The 23,546-nt window shown below is 37.3% G+C and overlaps 1 protein-coding gene across 1 annotated transcript in view; it reads left to right on the forward strand.

Annotated features, from left to right (window-relative positions):
- Positions 1 to 9,451, forward strand: part of LRRTM4 (leucine rich repeat transmembrane neuronal 4) — a gene marked incomplete at both ends in the record, with an annotated part of 345,598 nt that extends 336,147 nt beyond the window's left edge. Inside the window, one exon of the mRNA XM_081333420.1 lies at positions 9,230 to 9,451. Within this exon, the coding sequence (XP_081189546.1) occupies positions 9,230 to 9,451 (222 nt within the window). The remainder of the gene's footprint in view (positions 1 to 9,229) is intronic.
- Between the last annotated feature and the right edge of the window lie 14,095 nt (positions 9,452 to 23,546).

The raw sequence follows: 23,546 nt of genomic DNA on the forward strand, positions 1-23,546 counted from the left end.
AGCACTGGTGGTTGGGGCATAGACTTGGACTACTGTGATATTGAATGGTTTGCCTTGGATTCGAACTGAGATCATTCTGTCATTTTGAGGATTGTATCCCAGTATTGCTTTTCCTACTCTTTTATTGACTATGAAGGCTACTCCATTTCTTCTGAGGGATTCTTGCCCGCAGTAGTATACCTGATGGTCATCTGAATTAAATTCACCCATTCCTGTCCATTTTAGTTCGCTGATGCCTAAGATGTCGATGTTCAGTCTTGTCATCTCTTGTTTGACCACGTCCAGCTTTCCTTGATTCATGGATCTTACATTCCAGGTTCCTATGGAGAAAAAATCTTTACAGCATCGGACTTTCCTTTCACCACCAGACACATCCACAGCTGAGCGTCCTTTCGGCTTTGGCCCAGTCGCTTCATTCTTTCTGGCGCTACTAGTACTAGCCCTCTGCTCTTCCCCAGTAGCATATTGGACGCCTTCCGACCTGAGGGGCTCATCTTCCAGCGTCATATCGTTTTGCCTTTTGGTACTGTCCATAGGGTTTTCATGGCAAAGATACTGGAGTGGGTTGCCATTTCCTTCTCCAGTGGATCACGTTTTGTCAGAACTCTCGGCTATGACCTGTCCGTCTTGGGTGGCCCTGCACGGCATAGCTCATAGCTTCATTGAATTACGCAAGCCCCTTCGCCACGACAAGGCAGTAATCCATGAAGGGGATAGAGATTATTAACAAGAAAAATAAAAATAAATAAATATAATGGTTTAAAAATATTCTTTGCCTGAAAGTCTGGGGAAACTTCATTAATTTTCTGCTTGCCTGATCTCTGATAGACAAAACACCTATGGAATATGATTAAGGCAAGAGAAAAATGTATCATTTATTTTCTAACATTGGTTGAGTCCCTCCTTTTAATTTTTACATAAGCCATTTAATAGAACCATTTAAAAGCTGTTTAGATGAATTATAAAAGCAAAACAAGGGATTCTAGACACTGTCAACAATTTTTCAGATGTTGTGACTTATTCTTGTAAACCAATGCATCACTTTTCATTGTTAAGAATTGATTAATGTTTGTGAAATAGGTTTACTGTTCATGACACTTTAAATGATACCTTAATACTTCATTCACCTATAGCTGCTAAAACTGGCTAAGGAATTCTGAGAGCTGAAGTCCACACAGCGTATGTTAAGAAACGCTGCCTTAACTGCACTACCCAAAGAAAAGAGTGAGGAGGTGCTCCTACTTGTGAAATTAGATCACACACACACACACACATTTTGTTTCTGAAGGAATGCAACTTCTCTTCTTTGTCTGTGAGTCATTGTTTGACTGGCCGAAACAGTTGAGTTACTGTCTCAGCATGAGAGTCTAATTCTCTCAAGAGTTAATGAGACCAATATCCACCCAGGATAAAAAGAGAGTCTCTTCAGCAGGATAAATTTTTGAATGCTTTTGCCCAATCATGCATATTTTTGTTCTTTTCCTTTTTAAAAAACTACAAGGAGCTAGCTGGACATTGCTACTTCTGTGAGTCTTTCTGAACAGTGACAGACTAAAGTATTTCAGTTAAGAGAAGCGCTTCTCTGTGCTTACTATCTTTTTATGTTCAACCAGCCTAGTGGTCCCTATTCAACAGTGGGTACTGCACAGAGGAAAAGGCTGAAAGGAAAGGAAGGTGGAAATTATATATTTCTGGGAATTGAAGTCCCCAAGTCATAAAAGGGACAAGTTTGAAGACCCCTGATGTAGGCAATGAGAGCCAGTTTGATCCAGCGGTTAAGACACCAGGCTACAAAGCAGAAGACCATGAGTTCAAGTCTCACCTTGGCCATGAAAGTCAGCCGGATGACCTTGGGCCAGTCACTCTCTTTCAGCCCACTCCACCTCACAGGGTTGTGGTGAGGAAAACAGGAAGAGGAAAGTGTGTATGATATGTTCATTGCCTTGACTTATTTGTAGCAATAGCACAAATAGCACTGCACTTAGGCTTATATACCATTTCACAGTGCTTTACAGCCCTCTCTAAGGGGCTTACAGAGTCAGCATAGTGCCCTTGAACAATCTGGGTCCTCCTTTTACCAACCTTGGAAGGATGGCAGGCTGAGTCAACCTTGAGCCAGTGAGACTTGAACTACTAAACTGCTGTCAGCCAGCCGTCAGCAGAAGTAGCCTGCAGTACTGCACTCTAACCACTGCACCACCAGGGCTCAGGATATAAAAGACAGGATATAAATAAATAAATACCAACATTTTGTCCACCTTATTTTTATTGCATTTTTAATCAGCCCATGTGAGTAAAGAGTTTTGGTCATGGTGACAACATTCGGAAAGAAACATCAAAAGAACTTTATAACGCAACTGAAATCAGAAGCTGGATTTGAGGAGCCGTCCAACCTGCCGCACGTAACTGATCCTCCTTTTCCTTCTGCTGCTGCTGATTAGCTGTTTTTTGGTACATATTATCTAGGCCAGGGGTCTTCAAACTTGGCCCTTTTATGACTTGTGGACTTCAACTCCCAGAATTCCTCAGCCAGGCACACTGGCTGAGGAATTCTGGGAGTTGAAGTCCACAAGTCATAAAAGGGCCAAGTTTGAAGACCTCTGATCTATGCAGTTCTTCTTGTTGTCATCGTCATAATCAGTTGCCACTTTTGTCCTCCTTTGGGGTGAAACATTTTCTGTTAGGGAAGAATTCGCTTGTAACCCTTCTGGTCTTTATAGCTGCTGGTAGGAGGGACATTTTCAGATTTTCAGATGTTGATAGTTCTTCTATTCAAACATTTCAAAGAGATGTTTGATTAAGAAATGATCTTTGTTTGTAAGGAAGCCTTGGGGGCTGTTCTGTTTTAATTCCACGCAGAAAAATTCACCTGCATTCTTTTTTTGTCAATTCACATTCCGTTTGATGAAAGAGACCTGCCTTTCCAAATATTTTTCAAAGGAAAGAGAATATTGATGAAATTTTCATGGATGAGATGTGGCGTTCTTGCAATTCTTTAATTAGGTGTTGGTCCCTAGGAATATTGAATATCCTGCCTTTCAATTTTTGACATATTTGCAGCAATCTACAACATCTCCAGATTAATATGTTTCAGTTCTGTTATCAGAAGATGGCTCTTCCCGTGATGCTTTTTCAGAAAATATGGATAGTTAGCAAAACATCAGTATGATGGAAAGACATGGAACAGTAAAAGCAATCCATCTGCAGTTATAAAGTCATCTCAGAATCATGATCAGTGGTGGGATTCAAATATCTGAACATCCGGTTCTTTGCGTGGATGCAGGGCCTAGAATGGACTTCCGAAAGTGACATCCGTGCACTTCTGGTGGGCCGTTCTAGGCCTGGGAGGCCTCCAGAACTCTGAGGCCTAGAACGGACTTCCAGAAGCAGTGTGGGTTCAGCCACTTCTCTGAACTCAACAAAATTTAGCTACCGGTTCTACCGAACTGGTGCGAACTGGCTGAATCCCACCAGTGATCATGATCAAGAGAAATTCAAAAGAAATCTCCAAGTACTCACAACATTCCGTGTAAACCTGAAGGGTTTTTGGTTTTTTTAAACAAAGGTAGTTGAGAAAGTGCAAGGTAGACTTTGACACAGCACTCAACAATCTTCCTGACAAACAGGTGCCCTATTGTGATGATAATATTTGTGGAACATGAGATAGAAGTTAAGATTACTCCATTATCTGGAAAAGACAAGAAGACATTATCTTTGATCAATCCCATCTTTGTATAATGTCTAAAAAAACAGGCAGTTCTTTTTTTTCTTTTTCTTTTTTGTCACTCTCTCTTTTAGAGAAATAGTGCATAGGTAAAGAAGAAGAAAAATGTCAAACTCTCAATGTCACGTGACATGTTGTGATGTATCACAACTTTTTTTGCCATTGCCGGCAATGGGGTGGGTGCGGTTTTGCTATGATGCATCCAGCCCATGGGCCGGCAGTTTGACACTCCTGATCTATAGGAACATCCATTCAATTTTTTGAAGAACGTTACAAACTTTTGAAATAATCCATTTTTTTTTACAAAAATGTATACATGTCACAGCTTTTTTAGGAGATTTAAGGAAAATGGGATCTTTAACAACAAAGAATTATTTTAATTATTTTCTAGTGCTTTTGTTCTTGAACATTTAGTAGTGCTGATGCCACATGTTTACTGTGCACAGGTTGCCACAGAATAGGTTGCCAACTTTACCAAATAAATTTACCTTTTCCCCCATTTGAATCATTCCCTCTTGTAACATACAGAATCAAAATTGTAATGTTTCTACCATTTAGTAGCAAGCTCTACAGAAGTAGGTTGCTCAGATCAACAGGACCTACTCCTTTGTAAATAAGCATGTGACTGCAGTATTTTTTGATGATTTACAATGTTTCATCCTCAAAATTGACATTAAACAGGAATTTAAAAAGACTTAGCTCTCTATTATAGTTTGTTGAAATGCTAGCTCTGTATGTTTGGATAAGTGTGTGAATTCTTTCTTTCTTTCTTTCTTTCTTTCTTTCTTTCTTTCTTTCTTTCTTTCTTTCTTTCTTTCTTTCTTTCCTTTCTCTACCAGTGACATGAGAAAACATTTTCAAATTGTCTTATATTTGTTCCACCACATTAAATAAATGAACCATATATTTAACTGGATATTATTAGATGTGATACAAGTGGTGGGTATATAATTTGTTTAGAAGAAGCTAAATGCAGATAATATGAATAAGAATACAGTTTGGTGATAAATACATGTCATCTCACTTATTTCAACAGAGATTTATTTTTGCAATAGGCAAACAGAATGCCAGATCAAATAAAAACCCATACACATGCATACACACACAAAGACAATAACCTTTCACTAAGAAAGGAAAACTTAAATATAGGATAGGGTTTTTAGCTTTGGCGTCCTTCCCTGAAATATATAATTTGACTTCTTTAGTAAGCAATCCAAGTCTTCTCCCTCTATCCCACCTCAGCAGAAACACTGATATTTTCACAACATGCATGTAAATAGTGATAAACAGGTACCAGTTCCAAAACAACAGGAAAAATTACTTTAGTTAAAAGGCTGGACTAGAATTAGAAAGATCCAATAACCATCCAAATAGGCTTTACTCTTAGTTCAGCATTCTCCTTATTAACAGCATATCCATCTTGTCTTGATTTAATTTAATGTTCTTCCTCATTTTTCTTCATAATTCACTTTTAAGCAATATTCAAAACTTCTTGGGATCTGATGATAAAGCACTAGAGCTGGTATACTGATGAGATCCCATTCCAAGCTTAAAATGACCATAGAAGTTTCATGTAGATGTTAAATTGCATTAAGGCAGATGGAACCCTGAGTGATATCATCTAGGTTATAAATACTAATCCCTCAAGCACCTTCTGAGGTACATCCTGACTGGATGGATCAGAACCACTGCAAAACAGTGCTTCATGTGCCAATTTGTAGTCTCCCATTTAGCTTCTGGCATAGATCAGTCATCATGCTGGAAGGCCACCATCTTCTAAATCACCTTATTGAAGAATGGAGGGTTAGAGGTTAACTTCTAATGATCTTCTGGATTCTGCTGGACAGAAAATGTTTTCAATAAAAGTCATACAACTGCCTCCTTTAAGCAAAGGGAAGCATATTCCTCACTCAAAAAAGCAATTGTCATCTCCCGTAACCAGGTCCTGAGTATCAAGGGTATAACAAAGAAATGATGACCGTTGACTTTCCATATATATGTCATCCATCTCTTCAAGATTCAGAACCTGAAAAGAATCTGTAAGAAGAGGACAAGTTATATTGAAGGTCACTTTTCTATGTCCTGCCCCTATACTGGAGTCCAAATCAAGTCAATTGCAATTAGCTGTTTGCAAAGAATGATGAAAATTGATCATGGTGAGCCACACTTCTCTATGAAGAAGCAGTACAGTCTTATTCTGTACAAACACACTGAAAGCAGAAAAGCAACACATCCTGTGTTGTGCACTAGATTGCACATTGCACAAGTGCCCTACTGCTAGCTAGAACTGTTCTAAGAGTATCTCCATAGGATACCAACCATCTACAAGTCCACAACATTATTTGGCTCTTAAGATTCTACTTGAGTTACCATATGTTTGACAGAAAAGGGTGATTAGTACCAATAAAGAATTTAAAATTCTCATTGAAGAAGTTTTTATGGAACTAAGTTTAGGAACACTGAAGTCCTGCCATCCAAGGGTTAATCCATAAAGATGCAACAATTAATGTTTCAGTGAATGATCAGTTTGCTACCAAACGTGATTTGTTTCTTTCCAAAGAATAAAAATATAGAGAGTAGTGATGATGATATCTTTATGATTAAGAGCATCCTTCAAGAGCATCATTCTTGATACAACTACTGCATTTAACAAGTTCCCTGAAGGCTGCAGTAATTATATCTCTTCATTCCACACTAATGGACTTATTGATTGTTACTTCTCTAAGTAATAGTCTGTAAGGTTAAGAGCTTCACCTGAAATTAGATTTAATATCTGTCTGGGAAAACAGAACAATGACCACCTATGAAGAATTGTTCTCATGAAGAAATGTGACACCCATTTGGTGGAGAAACCCAAGATTCCTAATGGTCAGAGGGTAAATTAAAATAAAAAGATAGAAAAATATATCATACCATGTTTCTAGAAGAAAAGGGGGTTATAAGCCATTAATATTTACTTATATAATCATTTCATTAGCTCCTTTAATTGAGGAAGCATCTATAAGTATTTTGTAGCAAACTACAAGATTTCTTTCTTAGAAAATCTTGCTCTTACAAATCAAGTAGATCCAATCCTTCACTTTATATCTTGTCATATTTTATATTTAACTTGTGCTTTTCCCATGCCACATAAATTTAGATATATCCTTCTGCCATTGTTTAAATGGTGCATCACTTGTCAAAACAGGTATTGTCTGAAATAAAAATAACATTCTAGGTAAAACATTCCTCTTAATCATAGCAATTCTCCCCAACAATGACAGTTATAATTTCCTCCCATTCTTAATATTTCATTTTTAACTTCATTCCATGTGTTAACATAATTGTTTTTAAATAACATATAGTTCATATAGTAATACCTAAATATTTAACCACCTTCTCAGTCATGGAACCCATTTTATTCCTCAATTCCCTTTGGTCTTGTATTGTTAACATTTTTATCTTCTGGTTATTAATCTTTAAACCTGCCAATGCACCATTTTTTAAATTTATCATTGATAACCCAGTTCTCTTTAAATGTTCCAAAACGAGCACCAAGACATCTACAAAAGCTCTTAACTTTTATATTTCTTTTTAATATTTATGCCCACAGTCTTCTCATGTTGCCTTATGCCTCTATTCAATATTTCAAGAACTAAAAGAAAGAGAAAGGGGACAATGAACACCCCTCTCTTGTTTGTTAGATCTCCATTAATAGTTATTTCTGCTTTCTTGAAGTTTAAATCAATCCTACTCATTTTCTAAAGTTCTCCTCAAAATTCGTATCTTCCAAAACTCAAACCAAAAAAAAATCTAATTCATATTAGCAAAAGCCTTCTCTGCATCTAAAAAAGATCATTGTGGCTTGTTTTTCATTATGTAATTCCAAATATTCCAAAATATCCAACACAGTTCTAACAGTATCCTTTATCTTTTACTGAAAAACCAACATTGATCTTCATGAATAAATTCTTGCAAAATTATTTTTAGTCTTTCAACTAAAATCATAAACAACTTGTGATTACTCAATAATGATATTGACCTGGCTGTTTATCCTGGCATTTGGGTCAGTGTGCAGTTACTAAGGAGGATTAATAGTTTACTTAAGGAGTTTTGTTGGAAGAGTTGTTTGTTTTTTTATCCTGTGTCATGGATTTGCCCCACCTACCAACCCACCCTCTCCAGATGTGAGTTCAGAGGAGGAACTTGGAGGTCATCTAGTCCAACCCACTGCTCTGGCAGGATACTGTTTGGAGCCTGAGGTTCATTTCCCTGACAGCATTCCTCTTTCTTTCTTAAAACCAGCTTCACCTGTTTTGGAAGTCTTCACTTTGTTTTCATTGAAAAACATACGATTTGAAGGGATATTTATATATAAAAAAGGTTTGGAAGAGAAGTTGAAAAAAAATACTGGAAATGCAATTTAATGGGGCAATGGCAGTTCAGAATACAATTAGATTTAATGGTATGATTCAGAAGCTTTTATCTCCAATTTGGAGGAAAAAACAAAACCACAATTTTCTGTGCCTTACCTTGTTAATTTCGGCTACATTATTGAGTTTTATTTCAGGGTGGGAGGAACTAAACACAACATCCACTGGCTTGCAATATTAGTTAGAGCAGGGACATCCACAGGGCACATCAAAAAAGTCAACATGTTAGCCACAACTATGCAATCAAAGCTGTGCTACTTTCTTTAAAACAATGAGGCTTCAGTCGTATTGTTTTGGCTGCCATCTTGAAATTTAACCTCTGTTGACATTCCAGTTTACTAATTCTTGCAATCTGCAAATGGAATTTTGGTGAAAGGCATTATGACTTAGGGGAGTTTGGAACTAAAAAGAGTTTCCTTTCATGATCATTCTCTCTCCCTCTCTGAAAATGATTGACTGCTATAGCCATGTGTTTCAACTGCAAAATAAAATTTAAAAATGGTGAACTAAATGCCAAGTACACAGGAAGCCTTATCATTTTTTTCATCAATCCAGGAGATAAAGACAAAAGATGGGAGATAAATGAATGTATAGATGGATAGCTAAAACAGAAATCCGACATAGTTTGTAGCATTTAATAATCTCTAAACCCTTGAAAATTAAATAAAATAGTTTCATGCCAAACGTTTTCGTTTCATCTCAGTCCTATATTCCCAATATCTCTGAGGGACACAATTTTGTTACTATTTTTATCTTGTGTGGATTAAACAGTGTTGGTTCCTAGGTTTATATGAGTAGCAATGTGCTTGTAGTATCCATATGATTCTTCAGAGTAAAACCAATGTTCACATTCCCAGATGCAGGTGTAGACAAGCAAACCATAAGCTAAATATCTAATTCAACCAATGTTTGACTTTAACAGCTATAAAAACAATTGCTAAGGGAATTATTACCTAGGTAAATAAAGGATTTTCCCTTAGTAATTCAAAGCACTCTTTGAAACACTTCTCTTGTCACAACCTACACTGTCTTTTTGGTGCTAAGCTTTAACATACACATTCTTCTAAAATTATGTTAATCTGTCTCTTCCCAGGTCCCTCATCATATGAAGACTTTGCCCTATTACAGCTATGACCAACCAGTGATTGGATACTGCCAAGCTCATAAGCCTCTCCATGTAAATAAGGGATATGACACTATCTCCCGAGACCAGGCTGAAGGCACCAACTTGGAGCTGAGTCGAGATCACAGTTTCATCGCTACCATCGCACGTTCTGCTGCACCAGCTATTTACATTGAGAGAATACCAAACTGATGGAATGCCTTCTGGATGAAAATGAAGAAGAATGTGTGAGAGGGTTCTTATTTTCCCCTCTGTAGGGAAAAATGACCCTTTGATTCAAGAGGTGAAAGGCGCAAGAAGACATTTTGAACTGTTCCAGTGGGGGGGGAAAAGTGTTCTCAATCCAAAACCACAGAAAGAGAACAAAATGGCGGATGTCTCACAGAACACTGGAAATTCAATCTGGTGACCTGGCAGTATAGCTTGGTGAATTCCAAAATGTCCTTTGGTTTTAAATTGTTGAACAAACTTCTTGGTGTAAATATAAAACGAACAAAAAGATTGTTGAGTTCTTATATGGAAAAAAAAGAAGAAGTTAGATTTCACTCTAGCAACATAAAGGGATGGATTAAAAGTTGTGTTTGTATATTTGATTTTTCTACATTGCACGGTTCTGATGGAAGAGAACCACAGATGCCACTTTGGGGTATACGGGGACTGGGAAGGGGGGGTCTACCAAATACAGAGTGAAGTATTATTTGTTTATAATTGTTTATTAGTCTTAGAGGTTTCCTTTAACATTTGCCCCCTTTTCAGGTTGGAACATACCAAATCAATTTTTCTCACTTCTTTATTTCTTTAGAATGCAAAATCTGTCTTATAAATTCCAATTCCAAATATGGTGTCAAAGGCATTTATTGAAGCAAACGGACACTGACAATTCTGTAAAAGAACCAAGATGCATAACTGACAAAACTTGGGGTGCATGTACATTTAAAACACATGCTGTACATTTTTGAGGCGGGGTGACATTTGACTTTTTTTCTTATCTTCATTGTGATTCATTGTTGACACTTCTGTTATGTTTGGGGCTCTTTAAAAAGGGGGGATGATTAATGATGCAATATGAGCTCACACCTGAACGTGGAACTTCTAAATGTAAGGGAAAGGGAAGACTTTGGATATAGAGAAATGCATTGCATACCCTACCTGTTCAAAATTATTAAGATGGGGTGACAAGAAAAAAGGATGTTTCGGTGAAATGTGAAGTAAGACGTGGTTTAAAAGAGAAAAATAAGGAAATCACAGAAGGATGTGTAACATTGTTCAATTTATTTTTAATTAATTATTCTGATCAGTTAGCTTTTGTGTAGTTTTTATCAATAAAAGAACAAAAATGATGGGGGAAAATAAACATATTATTTTGTGGTTGAGATGCCACACCTAAACTAAGGATTGAATGTTTTCTTTAGCTGTTTCATATGGTAATACCTATAATAATTTAATCTACAAGAAAGATGAATATATATATATATATATATATATATATATATATATATAGGAACACAAGATAAGACATCCTACTATTAAATACGGTACATTGTGTTGTTTAAGTGTTCCCTTTATTTTTTTGAGCAGTGTGTGTATGTATGTGTGTACAGAGCCTTGGTGGAGCAGTGGGCTAATGCCTCCTTAAGTAACACCAGCTGCCTGCAATTAGTGCAGGTTCGCATCCCACCAGGCTCAAGGTTGACTCAGCCTTCCATCCTTCCGAAGTAGGTAAAATGAGGACCCAGATTGTTGGGGGCAATAAGCTGACTTTGTAATAATGCCGCTTGGGGGGGGCAAAAACCCTAATAAGCAGGCATATACATAGAATGAAGGCTATTGCTAAGCACATTGATTTGTGCTTCTTAGATTGTAAGCCACCCTGAGTCTTCGGAGAAGGGCGGGATATAAATGGGATTATATATATATACACTCACACACACACATACATACATACATTACAATACACTGGAAAACAATGACACTTAAGCCATTCCAATTCAGGGGGGAAAACCTCTGAGCATCTTGCAAACTAGAATACAATATGAAACCATAAAAAGTGAGTAATCTAAAAATCAAAACAAGAAGATCCATATGTGTCTCATTTGGACAACAAAATTCTCAGCTATCTCCATCCCAGGCATAAGAGCTTCAAGTAATACTGTATAATAGAAATGGAAGTGCTTAAATATTTGGTGCAAGGCAATTTCAGAACCAGGAATCCATCTAAGAAGGCTTCATCATGGAATCCCTGAAGTTGGCATTTCCTGATATTTGGGACACTCAGCAAGCCCCTTTGATTAGATATCACTGGGCAAGCAGAGAAAAAGCAACCTGAGACATTAAGGGCCAAAGCTGATTGGCGGTTCTGTAATAATATTACATGGGAAAATGAGGCACTTATATTGGTTCTCAAGCTGCTAGACACTAAATCAGTCAAAGATCTGAAGGATCTTCGAGGGCAATCCCATGTAGTAGAAACTGCAACCGTCTAATTGAAAAGTGACAAGAGCATGAGTGACCAAGAAGTTCCTCTTCCAAAAATGGCTGCAACTGGTTCACAAGATCTAATTGTAGGATATACATAGAATGAAGGCTACTGCTAAGCTTGTAAGCCGCCCTGAGTCTTCGGAGAAGGGCGGGATATAAATGGAATTAAAATTAAAAAAAATACCCTCCTCTACTTGCCATTCAAGTAGGAGCTCTGAGTACAAGAGAACTATAGATTTGAAGGCTGCTCAATCTCAGAAAGTACAAGCTCATCAACACTGGACTGTCTCTGGAAAGGACTTATGAATCCACAGCTACTCTGTTTGTTTGGGATTTAGTTCAGGCTTCCTTCTCCCTTTTCAATCCTTAATAGCTTTGAGGATTTGAGTCAGGTCCTCCACTGCATTTGGAAATATTCTGAATATCACCGGCATGTTGGCAGATGATGTGTCTCCAGACTTCCATGTTAAACAGCAAGGGCAAGAATACTATAACACTCTGCTACGAAGCTCCCAAGGGCCCAAGCCTCTCACCTCCCACCATCACTGACTGAATCCAATTGCTAAGAAAGGGTAAAACAATATTTTTTCACTCCCAACCACTGCAACTATCCCAGAGGGATACCAGGGCTCATGGTACTGAAACTGCCAATAAATCAAACAAGATCACCTCACCCTTTATCCAGGTCCTACAGAGATCATCAAGATGGTCAATGCAGTTTTGACCTCATACCCTGAATCCTAACTGGAAAAGATCCAGAAAATCTGTTGCATCCAGGACTCCGGAGCTGTAGTCCATCCATCTTCTCAACAACCATCCCTTTTTTTTTTAAAAAAAAAAGGGGGGGGAGTTGGAGATGAGATAAAAACTGCATTAAGTTTAAGTATATATTGACTCTGCTGGAATGACTGATTACTGCCTACATTTATAGCACGTCACCTTTCTATTTTTGTTTAAATTGAATATGTATGTATGTGTGCACATTTGTGGGCTTGTGTGTGTGCTGATGTTGCTATTTATTACTATTATTATATACATTTTTTAAAAAATGACTTCATCATGCAAACAATGACATAACTTATCTGAGTAACTTAGTTGTGCATCTTATATATTTTATTCTAGAGGAATGACTCACTTAGCCAGAATAAGTTTCTAAACCCAATAGTTACTCAGTTCATTTAATCCATAAAATTAAAATTGTACTGGGTTGGGTTTGGGTTAAGAATACATTTCATGAGGGTGAAGGTTTGTTTATCCTCATCCTACATCCGAGTGACAGATATTCGCCACTATTGCAATACATTTCATTTTACACTAGCCTGCTTTCACACATTTTCTTATACTCCCACACAAATAAGAATGGTATATAGCGAGGGGGATGTAACCTAGAGATGACAATGCAAATTCCTATTCTCCAATTTTTAATGGTTTTATCCAAGTTGCACCTTCAAAACGTATCCATAAACTGAGGTGCATTTCCTCAGCATTTTTTTTCCTTTTCAAAGTTATAGAATGCATTTTTTTTTATTTAAAAAGCAAACCCAACCATATTATTATGCACAAATATCTTCATAATAGCAGAAAGTTCTCACAAAATTCAAACAAGGTGTGCAGATATTGGATATTTTAGAAGGGACCATATATGTTTTTGTGTGTGTGTGTGTGTTTAATTGCATGTTGGCTATTGAAGTGGAATCAGGAAAAGGTGGTTTACAAAAGATTGGAATGCTAAAATAGCAGAAACTAATTTAAAATTGTCCCTGTAGTTGACCTAAAGTTCTATTCACAACTTAAACTTCTTTTCATTCTAGCAAGGCACTCAAGTGAAAAAATTTCTGTCTATAGCACTTATCTTCTAAAAGGGATGTAATTATCTTTGGACCTATATTTCTAAGCAATCTCTACCTATATCTGTCCATGACACCTCTGAAATAAGTGCAAAACTAGATATAGGGCTAAGTACATTAGGTGAAGTATCATTTTTTTTAAAAAAATAAGGAAGGTTATACAGAGGGGGAAATGTAACTTAGAGATGATGATATAATTCTTTAGTTTTTAATAAATGTATCCAATTTGAGCCTTCAGAAGTTCCCATTGTACCATGGAAATGACCTTCCTCAACAAAATTCTTACATTTTAAAATTTTGTAATGCATTTTGCATTATTCACAAATTAACCCCAACCATATTATGAATAAAAATATTCATAATGGTAGAAAGTTTTTACAAAATGCATTATTGTAAGAAAAAGTGTGCATACCCCCCCCAAAAGGGTAAAAGATCAAATTTTTAAATTGATCCCAAAACTGGCTAAAATGAATTTATGATTAGGCAAAGGACAAATTAAATAAAACCAGAATTAACAGATGCACTTGTCCCTAGTCAAGTCTTTTACACCTAACTGAAATATCACCGAAAAACATTCCTTCCATAACAGCAGTTACCAAGAAAGATAACAGTGCAGCTAGAAATGTGCTTTTCAGTTGAAAACATTTTTTTTAAAAAAAGTATACACAAGCCAAAGTATCGCAACCTGAAATAATGGGGGGAGGGGGAAAAACCCAGTAGTGATAAGTAACCCATTAGTTGCCCCAGCTACTCAATGAAAATAGAAAATTGGGCACAAAATGGGCAGAAAAAGTAAATTAAGAAAGCAATGTGAATGAAACCATTCAAGGGTGTGTTGATGAAGCAGAATAACAAAAGACATCCACACACACACACACAAAGAAGTCTTCAGTTAGTATATGGGGTTTTTACAGAGTTCAGTTTGTCAAAGGATATGTTAAAGATTTAATTGAAAGAGGCAGTGCCACATGGTATTCCGTTTTCCCCCCCTCTTATTTTATTTAAAACAGCGAAAAGCACTTTCAGTTCTCCAGTTTCCAGCTATGTAAGATCAACCCCTTAATAGCTTCACATTATTCAGGGAACTGTTTTCTATCCACCTTTCCAGCACAGTAGGTTGTTATAAAGGTATAGAAGATCAGCATGTTCAGCCTACATTATAACTTTTATCCTAAAGCTTCTAAAAGTGAAGACCTTAGTATACATGAGTGGCAAGAATGTATGCGTTTCTCCATGTTGGGAAATACTAAAACTATTCCTATCTGGAGTTAGGAAAAGAGTTTGCAGGATTCACTAGTGTTTTACCATGTCTCTTAGTTGAATGAACTGGAAGTTGATCTGGATTGAACGGGTGACCTACTGACAATTAAATATTCGATCTTTCACCTAACTTGTGATACATAACCCATGACATTGCATGGGCATGTTTAGTCATTCGTTTAATGGTAATTTTCTTCTTTGGTGAGTTTCCCCCAGATCCAGCATTTGCAAATGCTGGGTGGACTTCTAAATACTCAAGAACTAATGAACCTTCAGCAGAACAAAAACTCTCCTATACATTTTAGAATCGCTAGTCACTTTTCCATAGCCACTAGTCAGGGTTTTTTCCCCCCAACAGTTGGGGGAAATCCATGTTGCCATTTTAGCTGCAAATAATTGCTTCCATTTTCAAGCTGTTTCTTTGTATCAACTTTCTTATTCCATTAAGAATTTCTTCTTTGCAAACTTGATATTTGGAGCATCTAAAGGATTGCCTGTCCCCAAATGTACCTACATGTCTCTGGATACCATCAGATTTGGTAGAAGAGACAAGTTATGGGTTCCATCTATTAAAGAGTGCTCTCTGGTGGGACCCAGGAAGAGAAACTTTTCTGCTGTGGCACCTGGTCTTTGAAACATCATCAGATTAGCCCTAATCCTGTTGGCCTTTATAAAGGCTTCTATCATCAGACATGAAGATTCAGTTGTAATACTGTATTTTTAACTGCCCAGAGTTTAGATAATGAGAAATGCAATCTATTCAATGAAATAAATTAATATTTGCCAATCCTCCTTCTCACATGAACACTATATCCTAGGAGACCCGAAACTAACTTCTGTTCTCAGCTCTTTATTAGCACAATTAAGCACAGAGTTAATGTACATTTTTCATTTTATTGTCACATGGAGACAGGGATACATGAAGAACCAGCAGGATGCTTTGGCAAAAGAATTCTCATGAGACCTTTCCTACATACATTATTTCTGTTCTCCTATAACAAATTCCATCCTCTTTACAAGTGAGATCAGATGTTATAAACGTTGAAATGTTAACATCCTCTTGCTTTTCAAAATATCAGACTTCCAGCTTTCAAGTGCGAAAGAGGTCAATCTCCTGAGGGAGAATCGCTTGGATGTTCTGCTTCTCTGTGAAGCACAGTGAATAAGTGGATAAGAAAATTTACATGCCACATTTATTCAGAAGACTGAGGAAAGATGAGACCATTGAATTATTTATTTCAAGGTTTCAAGTTGTGGGATCTACTACAACCATGGAATTGGCAAATGAAACATTCGTGTTCCACAAAATTTCTCATTCCTTTCCATGCCCACCATCCACCATTTCAGCTATAAAAGATGAGTGGAAAACCTACCATTTGTTGTTAGAAGACTGGGCTAGTTTGGACCATGGATGGTAGTTGATAGCCCCCAAGTCTTGTCACAGGAGCAAAAAACCAGTTTGCCAATTCTGTTTGTAATAAAACCAGCCTCCTCCATGTTTTAGTTGAGAATGAGGACAGAACTGGCATGCATGACTGAAACTTGGATGGATGAGAAGTGGGGAGGTCATAGAGATCAGTCCAGACAGATTTCATATTTTCTATCAGGTTTTCAGCCCTTCAAAGTAGATCAGTCTAAGAAACCTAGGACAATGTAGATTTACTGTAAAGCTACAGTAACTGAATCTTGCAAGTCTGAATGTGCGTTCCCCACCATTGTGAGAATTTATCTGAGATGTTTCTTCACCTTGCATTCTTGGTCCAGACTCAGGTATCTTTTATCTAACCATTGGCAGCGCTCTGTGTGTGTGTGTGTGTGTGTGTGTGTGTGTCCTAAAAGTCATTTCCACTTCCTTTTATACAAGCCCAATCCATGGGGAGAGAAGTTGTTGTGGTTGTGATATACCAAGCCACCCTAGCTATTGAAAGGACCCAGATCTAAATGCTTACTTTCGATGTTAAGCCAAAGACAAGCTGGAGACTTTGTTATTAGACCATTCTTCATGCTGCATGGCAAACATTATTTATTGACTGTGACTGTGGACTCAGCCATTCTGTAGTACTGGAGGTATTCCTCCCCTTCCTGGGATTGAATAAAAGGCAATCGTTCTTGTTATTCAAGATGATCCTGACTCATGAGGCTGTGCGTTCAATCTGTGTCTACCTTGCAATAGATACCTTGTGATTTAGGGACCTGGTTCAGGAAAAGTTTTCAATCAGTCTGTGGCCATGGGCAGGTTTCCTCAGGACAATGGGATTAATTGCAGAACTAACTTTGCACAGAGGAGGAGCCTCTGAAAATGACCTAAGACAACTTTTAAGGGTCTAGCAGGTTTCTGGTTGGGGAGCTATCCAGCCTTCTGAAGTGCAAACCTTTTGGACACTTGGTTGATCTTTGGAAGACAAAAGCAACAAGGGTATTAACAAGATCACCCCTGCTTGGCCTCTCCCTGGCTGTCCCTACAGGTAGTCCTCGACATACAACCACAATTGAGCCCAACATTTATGTTGCTAAGTGAGACAAATTTCTGTCACTTAACAGCATAATTTTTGGGATTCAATTGTGGTGAATTTTGTCCCATTTTATGACTTTCTTGCCACAGTTGTTAAGTGAATCACTGCAGTTGTTAAGTTAGTAACATGGTTGTTAAGTGAAACTGGCTTCCCCCATTGACTTCACTGGTCAGAAGGTCGCAAAAGGGGAATGCAACCGTCATAAATATGAATCAGTTGCCAAATGTCTGAATTTTGGTCATATGACCACATATGCAACAGTCATAAGTATGAAAAACAGTCATAAGTCAGTTCTTTCAGTACTGTGATAACTTTGACCAGTCACTAAACTTACTGTTGTAGGTGTGGATTACCCACACTGTACAGTTGTTTTGTATACATAGTTCCCCTGGAAAATAAAGTGGGTAAAGTGATATCTGATATCAGCAGAAAATAAATGAATGGGTCCAGATAGAAATAGAAATCCAAATTCAAGTCTTCTTTGTGTCAATAAAGGTATAAGGTACATTTCTGCTTTTATTATATCTTTGGAAAAAGTTCAGAGAAGAGCAACTAAGATGATCAAAGGCTTGGAGACTAAAACATATGAAGAACGGCTGCAGGAATTGGTTATGCCTAGTCTAAGGAAAATGACATGATAGCATTATTCCAGTATTTGAGGGGCTGCCACAAAGAAGAGGGGGTCAAATTATTCTCCAAAGCACCAGAGGGCAGGACAAGAAGCAATGGTTGGAAACTAATCAAAGAGAGAAGCAACCTGGAACTAAGGAGAAACTTCTTAACATTGTGGACAATTAACCAGTGGAATAGCTTGCCTTCAGAAATCATGGGTGCTCCATCACTGGAGGTTTTTAAGAAAAGACTAGACAGTCACTTATCTGAAATGGTATTGGTTCTCCTGCTTGATCAGGGGGCTGGACTAGAAGACCTCCAAGGTCCCTTCCAGTTCTATTCTATTCTATAGCTACAGAATTATCAGACAACTGCAGTGTTTAAAACTTCCAGGCCCTTTTGTGAAAGGAGGAAAAAGGCAATCAGTGTTCATTGTGATCACCTGGTCAAGAATTTCACAGCTGAAACTGCTCAAGTTGGAAGCCAATAGGGCAAGAGCTTTGCAGATAACAAAGGCAATAGTGTGCTGTTACAGGCAGGTTTTAAGCTTGCAGATTTGAGGAAATGAACAGAGTTGTCTATAATTTTAGTCCAGCTACTTGTGCATTGAATACCAGCTGGGTTGATAAAAAGAACTACTCCATGTTGTAATCAACACTCATTTGAAGGATGGAGAGATGCCAGAGGCTCTTAAAGGAATACTCACACTTCAAAAAGCCAGGCCTGGATCTAACAAAATTGGACAATCTCCCACTGGTCTCAAGTTTTTCTTTCTTTCTGAGGAAAGGTTACTGACAAAGTTGTGGAGCTACAGCTGTGGAGGGCCCTGGAAGGTATGGATTTTCTTATTAAATTTGGAAATTAATTATGGATTTTATTTGACTTTAATATTGATTTGTACTGTTTTATATTGTATTTTTTTATGTCATGTAGAATCCACGGGTTTTCAGGCAGTAAATAAGCCACATCAATACACCTGTCAATAAAAAAAATAAGTATTCTCCAAGTTATCTGCAAAAGCCTTTAACTTTTAAGTTTTCTTTAATCTTTACTCCCATAATTCTCTCTGCTTGTCTTATATCTCTATTCAGTATTTCAAGAACCAGAATAAACAAGCCAGGACAATAGTCATCTCTGTCAGTTCCATTTGCAAAATAACAAAGAATGGTGACTATCATGAATATCTCCTGTAAATATGAAGCAAAATGCCTTTATTAAGCTCTAGTTACATACAAGCATTTAATAATCTTTATTCTGGGTTCATACAATACGTTGTACCTAAAGTCACAAATCAATCTCAATACACATATCACATTAAGAGACACATATGTAGAAAACCAAGTTTAATTGTAATCAAATTTAATCTGTTGAACAATTGAGTTGACTGAATGCATCTGCTAAAACTTTGTCTTGCCCAGGCATATTACGTGATTTACTGTGTTACTGGATATATACCACTTAAATGTCCCTGTATATGTGTGTTGATATCTCTTACATATATCCATCCTGTGTTTATAGCACTATTTGGGACAGAAACTGCCAGTACGGTTTTATGAAGCATATACGTGTCATGCAAACGTTAGTTAAATGATTTAGAAAGTACACCTGCTTGGTTGTAAAATGATGGCAGCTTTTCATATCCCTGGGTAAATATTTGCTGTATATCAATATTGTTTATATTAGTTAATGTAAACTGTATCTATCAGTGCGCATTGGATGATTTATAAGTCCCTATCATAAGGATCTGAAATATGATGCAAATCAATGCATATTTCTCATTAGTATTTCTAATACTTATTTTGTGCTATAGTTAGACTTTCTGCAAACAAACATGCCAAACTCTGAACCTAAATAGGTGCAAGTTTTATCTTAAGATTTGGTTATGTCTAGTTTAATGAAAAGAAGGAGTAGGAGTGACATGATAGCAGTGTTCCAATATCTCAGGGGCTGCCATGAAGAAGAGTGGGGGGGTGGGTGACAACCTATTCTCCAAAACGCCTGAAGGCAGGACAAGAAGCAATGGATGGAAACTAGTCAAGAAGAGAAGCAACCTAGAACTAAGCAGAAATTTCATGATAGAACAATTAATCAGTGGAACGACTTGCCTCCAGAAGTTGTAAATACTCGAACACTGGAGGTGTTTAAGAAGAAATTGGACAACCATTTGTCTGAAATGGTATAGGGTTTCCTGCCTGAGCAGTGGGTTGGACTAGAAGACCTCCAAGGTCCCTTCCAACTCTGCTTTTCTGTTCTATTTATGCCACACTCTATGTTTGATAGACTGATCATCTTTGACTGTCTGGATTGTCTGGACAATATTACCTGGTACCACACTTCATATGCTATAGTTAGGACACCAAAACTATAATGGCTGAAAAATTAGAATCCAAGGAGGGCCATCTCTACCATTAGACTAAGGCAGTGTATCTTAAGAGGTAATTTTGTATCTTGTTACCTTCAAGTCATCATGTCCAAAAGGCAAATCTTGAAGATTGATTACTCTGCCACAAAATAGTTCATGAAATGGGAGGGTGGGAAGTGTCATCCTACTTCTCTCAGAGAGCAGAATCTTGGCTCTCTCCTTACACTTTCAGCTTAAATTTAACTATTTCCCACCATTTTATACCCTTGATTGGCCTTATGTTCAATTCCATCTGAAATTAATTCCAGAACTGATAAAGACAGAGTTGGACACAATTTTTGAAGACTCCAATTAATTCACAATCCTCTTATCAGCTCTGTATCATATTCATTTAGTTAATACCTTGTTAGACCTATAAACCAATTTTCCTCAAAGAGTTTAAGACATGCATCCCATTGTTTATTTTTTTTACCTCACGTGGTAAAGTGAAGCATACCTTAGCATACTAAGGTTCCCTACAAAATGAACTTGAATATGTCAAAATTCACACACTCCAAAATGGTCTGCCTCCAACATAATCTTGATATCCAAGAATGTCTCTTGACACCAGCTATATGCCAAAGGATGGGTGTATGTGTGTGCAAAAGATGTATTAGTTGGTGCAGCTCACTGCCCTTTGCTGTGAATGATACAAAATCAAGTCAGCATTTAAGAAAATGTGAAGTTGTTCAGTACTTGCAGAGTAATTAAGAATTTTCCCACAAGCTTCAGCCGGGATCAAAAGCAGGAAAGGAACAGTTCCATAATTGTGTCGTTTCCAGACAATAAAAGTCCTTGGTGTCTATAGAGGAAGGAAAACCCACCAACAAGGTTTGTGCTTCAGAAGGTCCATGTAGTCAGGCTAACTTATCTTCAAGAAGCAAGTTGGTTGTTATTGAGTTATTGAGAAAGATAAGCAGATCATATATCTTATGAGGCCCTTGTCAACAGTCTTGACTGGTTGCTCAGGACAGGAGTGTTTTCCCTAAATCTATGCTGCTTTTCTTCATTTAGTTTTTGTACTTGTACTGGCAGGTATGGCTGAAATGCAGCTGATAGAGTTTGCCTTCTTCGTTATTTGTTAAAACACATTCAGTTGGTCTTTTATTCTCCACCTCCTAATAAAGTTGCAGACTAAAAAAATGTTTTGCCTTTTTGTGTGGCAAGAATTCAAGGGCCGAGTAAATATGGGTTTCTCATGGCTCCTACCTAACTCAATTTGTAGGTGCTTATAATCCACCAAAATTTGCCACTTGAGTATGACTAGAGGATAGATTTCTGAGCAGAACATATCTGAAAGGTTTCAAAAGATGAGGATGGGCATTATATGCTGTAAGATATGTTCCCTGAGATAGCGAAGAGAGAAATATTAAGTGACAAGGTATAATTAGAACAAGTGGTCTAGCGGATAGTACACGGAAACTACATCCTGGGAGCTACAGAGGTTAATAAGCTTTGTTTGGTTAAATTATTTTTTCATACAGAGAATTCAACCTTGGAAATCCTTACTGGCTTCTTTCAAGAGGCAATGGTGCAGAATTGAGATCGATCATGAAAATATGAATGAGATCTTTGATCCTGCTAGCAAAATCCATTAATAATGTGGCTTCTAGAAGCCTAGGATGATACCTTCAAAGCCATTCCAACCCTCAGAAATTATCCTGAAAGTTGGAAATATTAAACAGGACATTGACATTTTCTACTGGCTTTCTACTTATTTATAACATCCTATTAGCTGCCCCAAATACAAGAGAAATGAGACTGACACTAACGTTTTGATGGATAGGTCAAAGTAGCAGTGCATTTTAATGATGCAGGAAAAGTGTGCTCAGTGTTGCCATTATTGATAAGCTCACTGTACATCCTTTGATTAGCTGCTTTTCGCACAGTGAAGACATCCTTACTTCTCTACTTTCTCATCAAGAGGAAATAATGAACACTGGATATTATTCCACAGTTCTCTTAGCTGGATGTTCATGGATGATCCTCCCATCAAGGTGTCAGTTGTATAGCAGTCATGGCAATGAAATTGCTAAAGCCACTACAGGGTTGTCCTTGACTTACAACCACAAGCAGCACCAGAATTGACATTGCTAAGCAAGATGGTTGTTAAATGACTCATGCCCAATATTATGACCTGTTTTGCCTTGGTGGTTAAGCGGATCACTGCAAGACAATTGTACAGTTGTTAAGCAGACCTGGCTTCCAACCATTGACTTTGCTTATTGGAAGTCAGATGGTGTCATAGGAGCCCAGGAGGCTGAAATCCTCACAAATACATGCTGGCTGCCAAGTGTTTGAATTCTGATCACATGAATTCAGGGATGGTCGTAAGTGTAAGGCCTGGTTGTAAATTGCTTTTTTCAATGCCATTGTGACAGCAAATGGTTGCTTAAATGAATGGTTTTTTATGGACTACATATTGCACTAATGTAATGCCTGTATTTGAGACTTTGAGCCTAAACACCTTATTCTGAATATATTCAGTCAGGTAGACTAATGGCTAACTGAATATTAGATAGGTTTGTATGTTTGGTTATCAATAAACCTGGGCATGGAAATATTGCATGACAGCTATATTATTTTCAGTTATTCAACAAAACTTTCAAGATGATATACATGATCAGACTAGAATGAGTTGGTTTTCTTTTCCCTAGAAAGATTGTGATTTTCTTTTGGTAGCTATAGAGCAATTCAATCTCTCTGTATTAAAACAAACCCAAAAAGCTTATTTTCTCGTTCTTGTTGTTTAAAGACTAACTTTTTATGGTTCCCAAGCAGGCAATTTCCTTATATTGTGAAACTTCAGAATATTACAGTTAATCAGCAGCTCACATGAAAATGTTTTTTTTTTAAAAAAATAAAAATAAAAATGCAAAGATCTGGCAAAGATAGTAGGAAAAGGAAGAAAATGAATGTTTGATAAAGATATTTTATGGTTCAGAGGTACATTATTAGTGCTACCAGAACATTATCTTCAGGAATGTTATAACCATTATCCTTCCATTTTATGGATAACAAAACATTCCCTTTCAGAGGATAAAGGGGGGGAATTATCAAAGAAGAAGAATAGGATTATATTTACTTTGAGCTTGAGGGATGGATGAGTGAGTGATCAGTCACTGAACAATAATTTGTTCACTAATTGCAGTTTTTCAGCCCAATCATGCTTCAAC

Source organism: Vipera berus (assembly GCF_964194415.1).
Source record: "Vipera berus genome assembly, chromosome: 8".
Classification (NCBI taxonomy): domain Eukaryota; kingdom Metazoa; phylum Chordata; class Lepidosauria; order Squamata; family Viperidae; genus Vipera; species Vipera berus.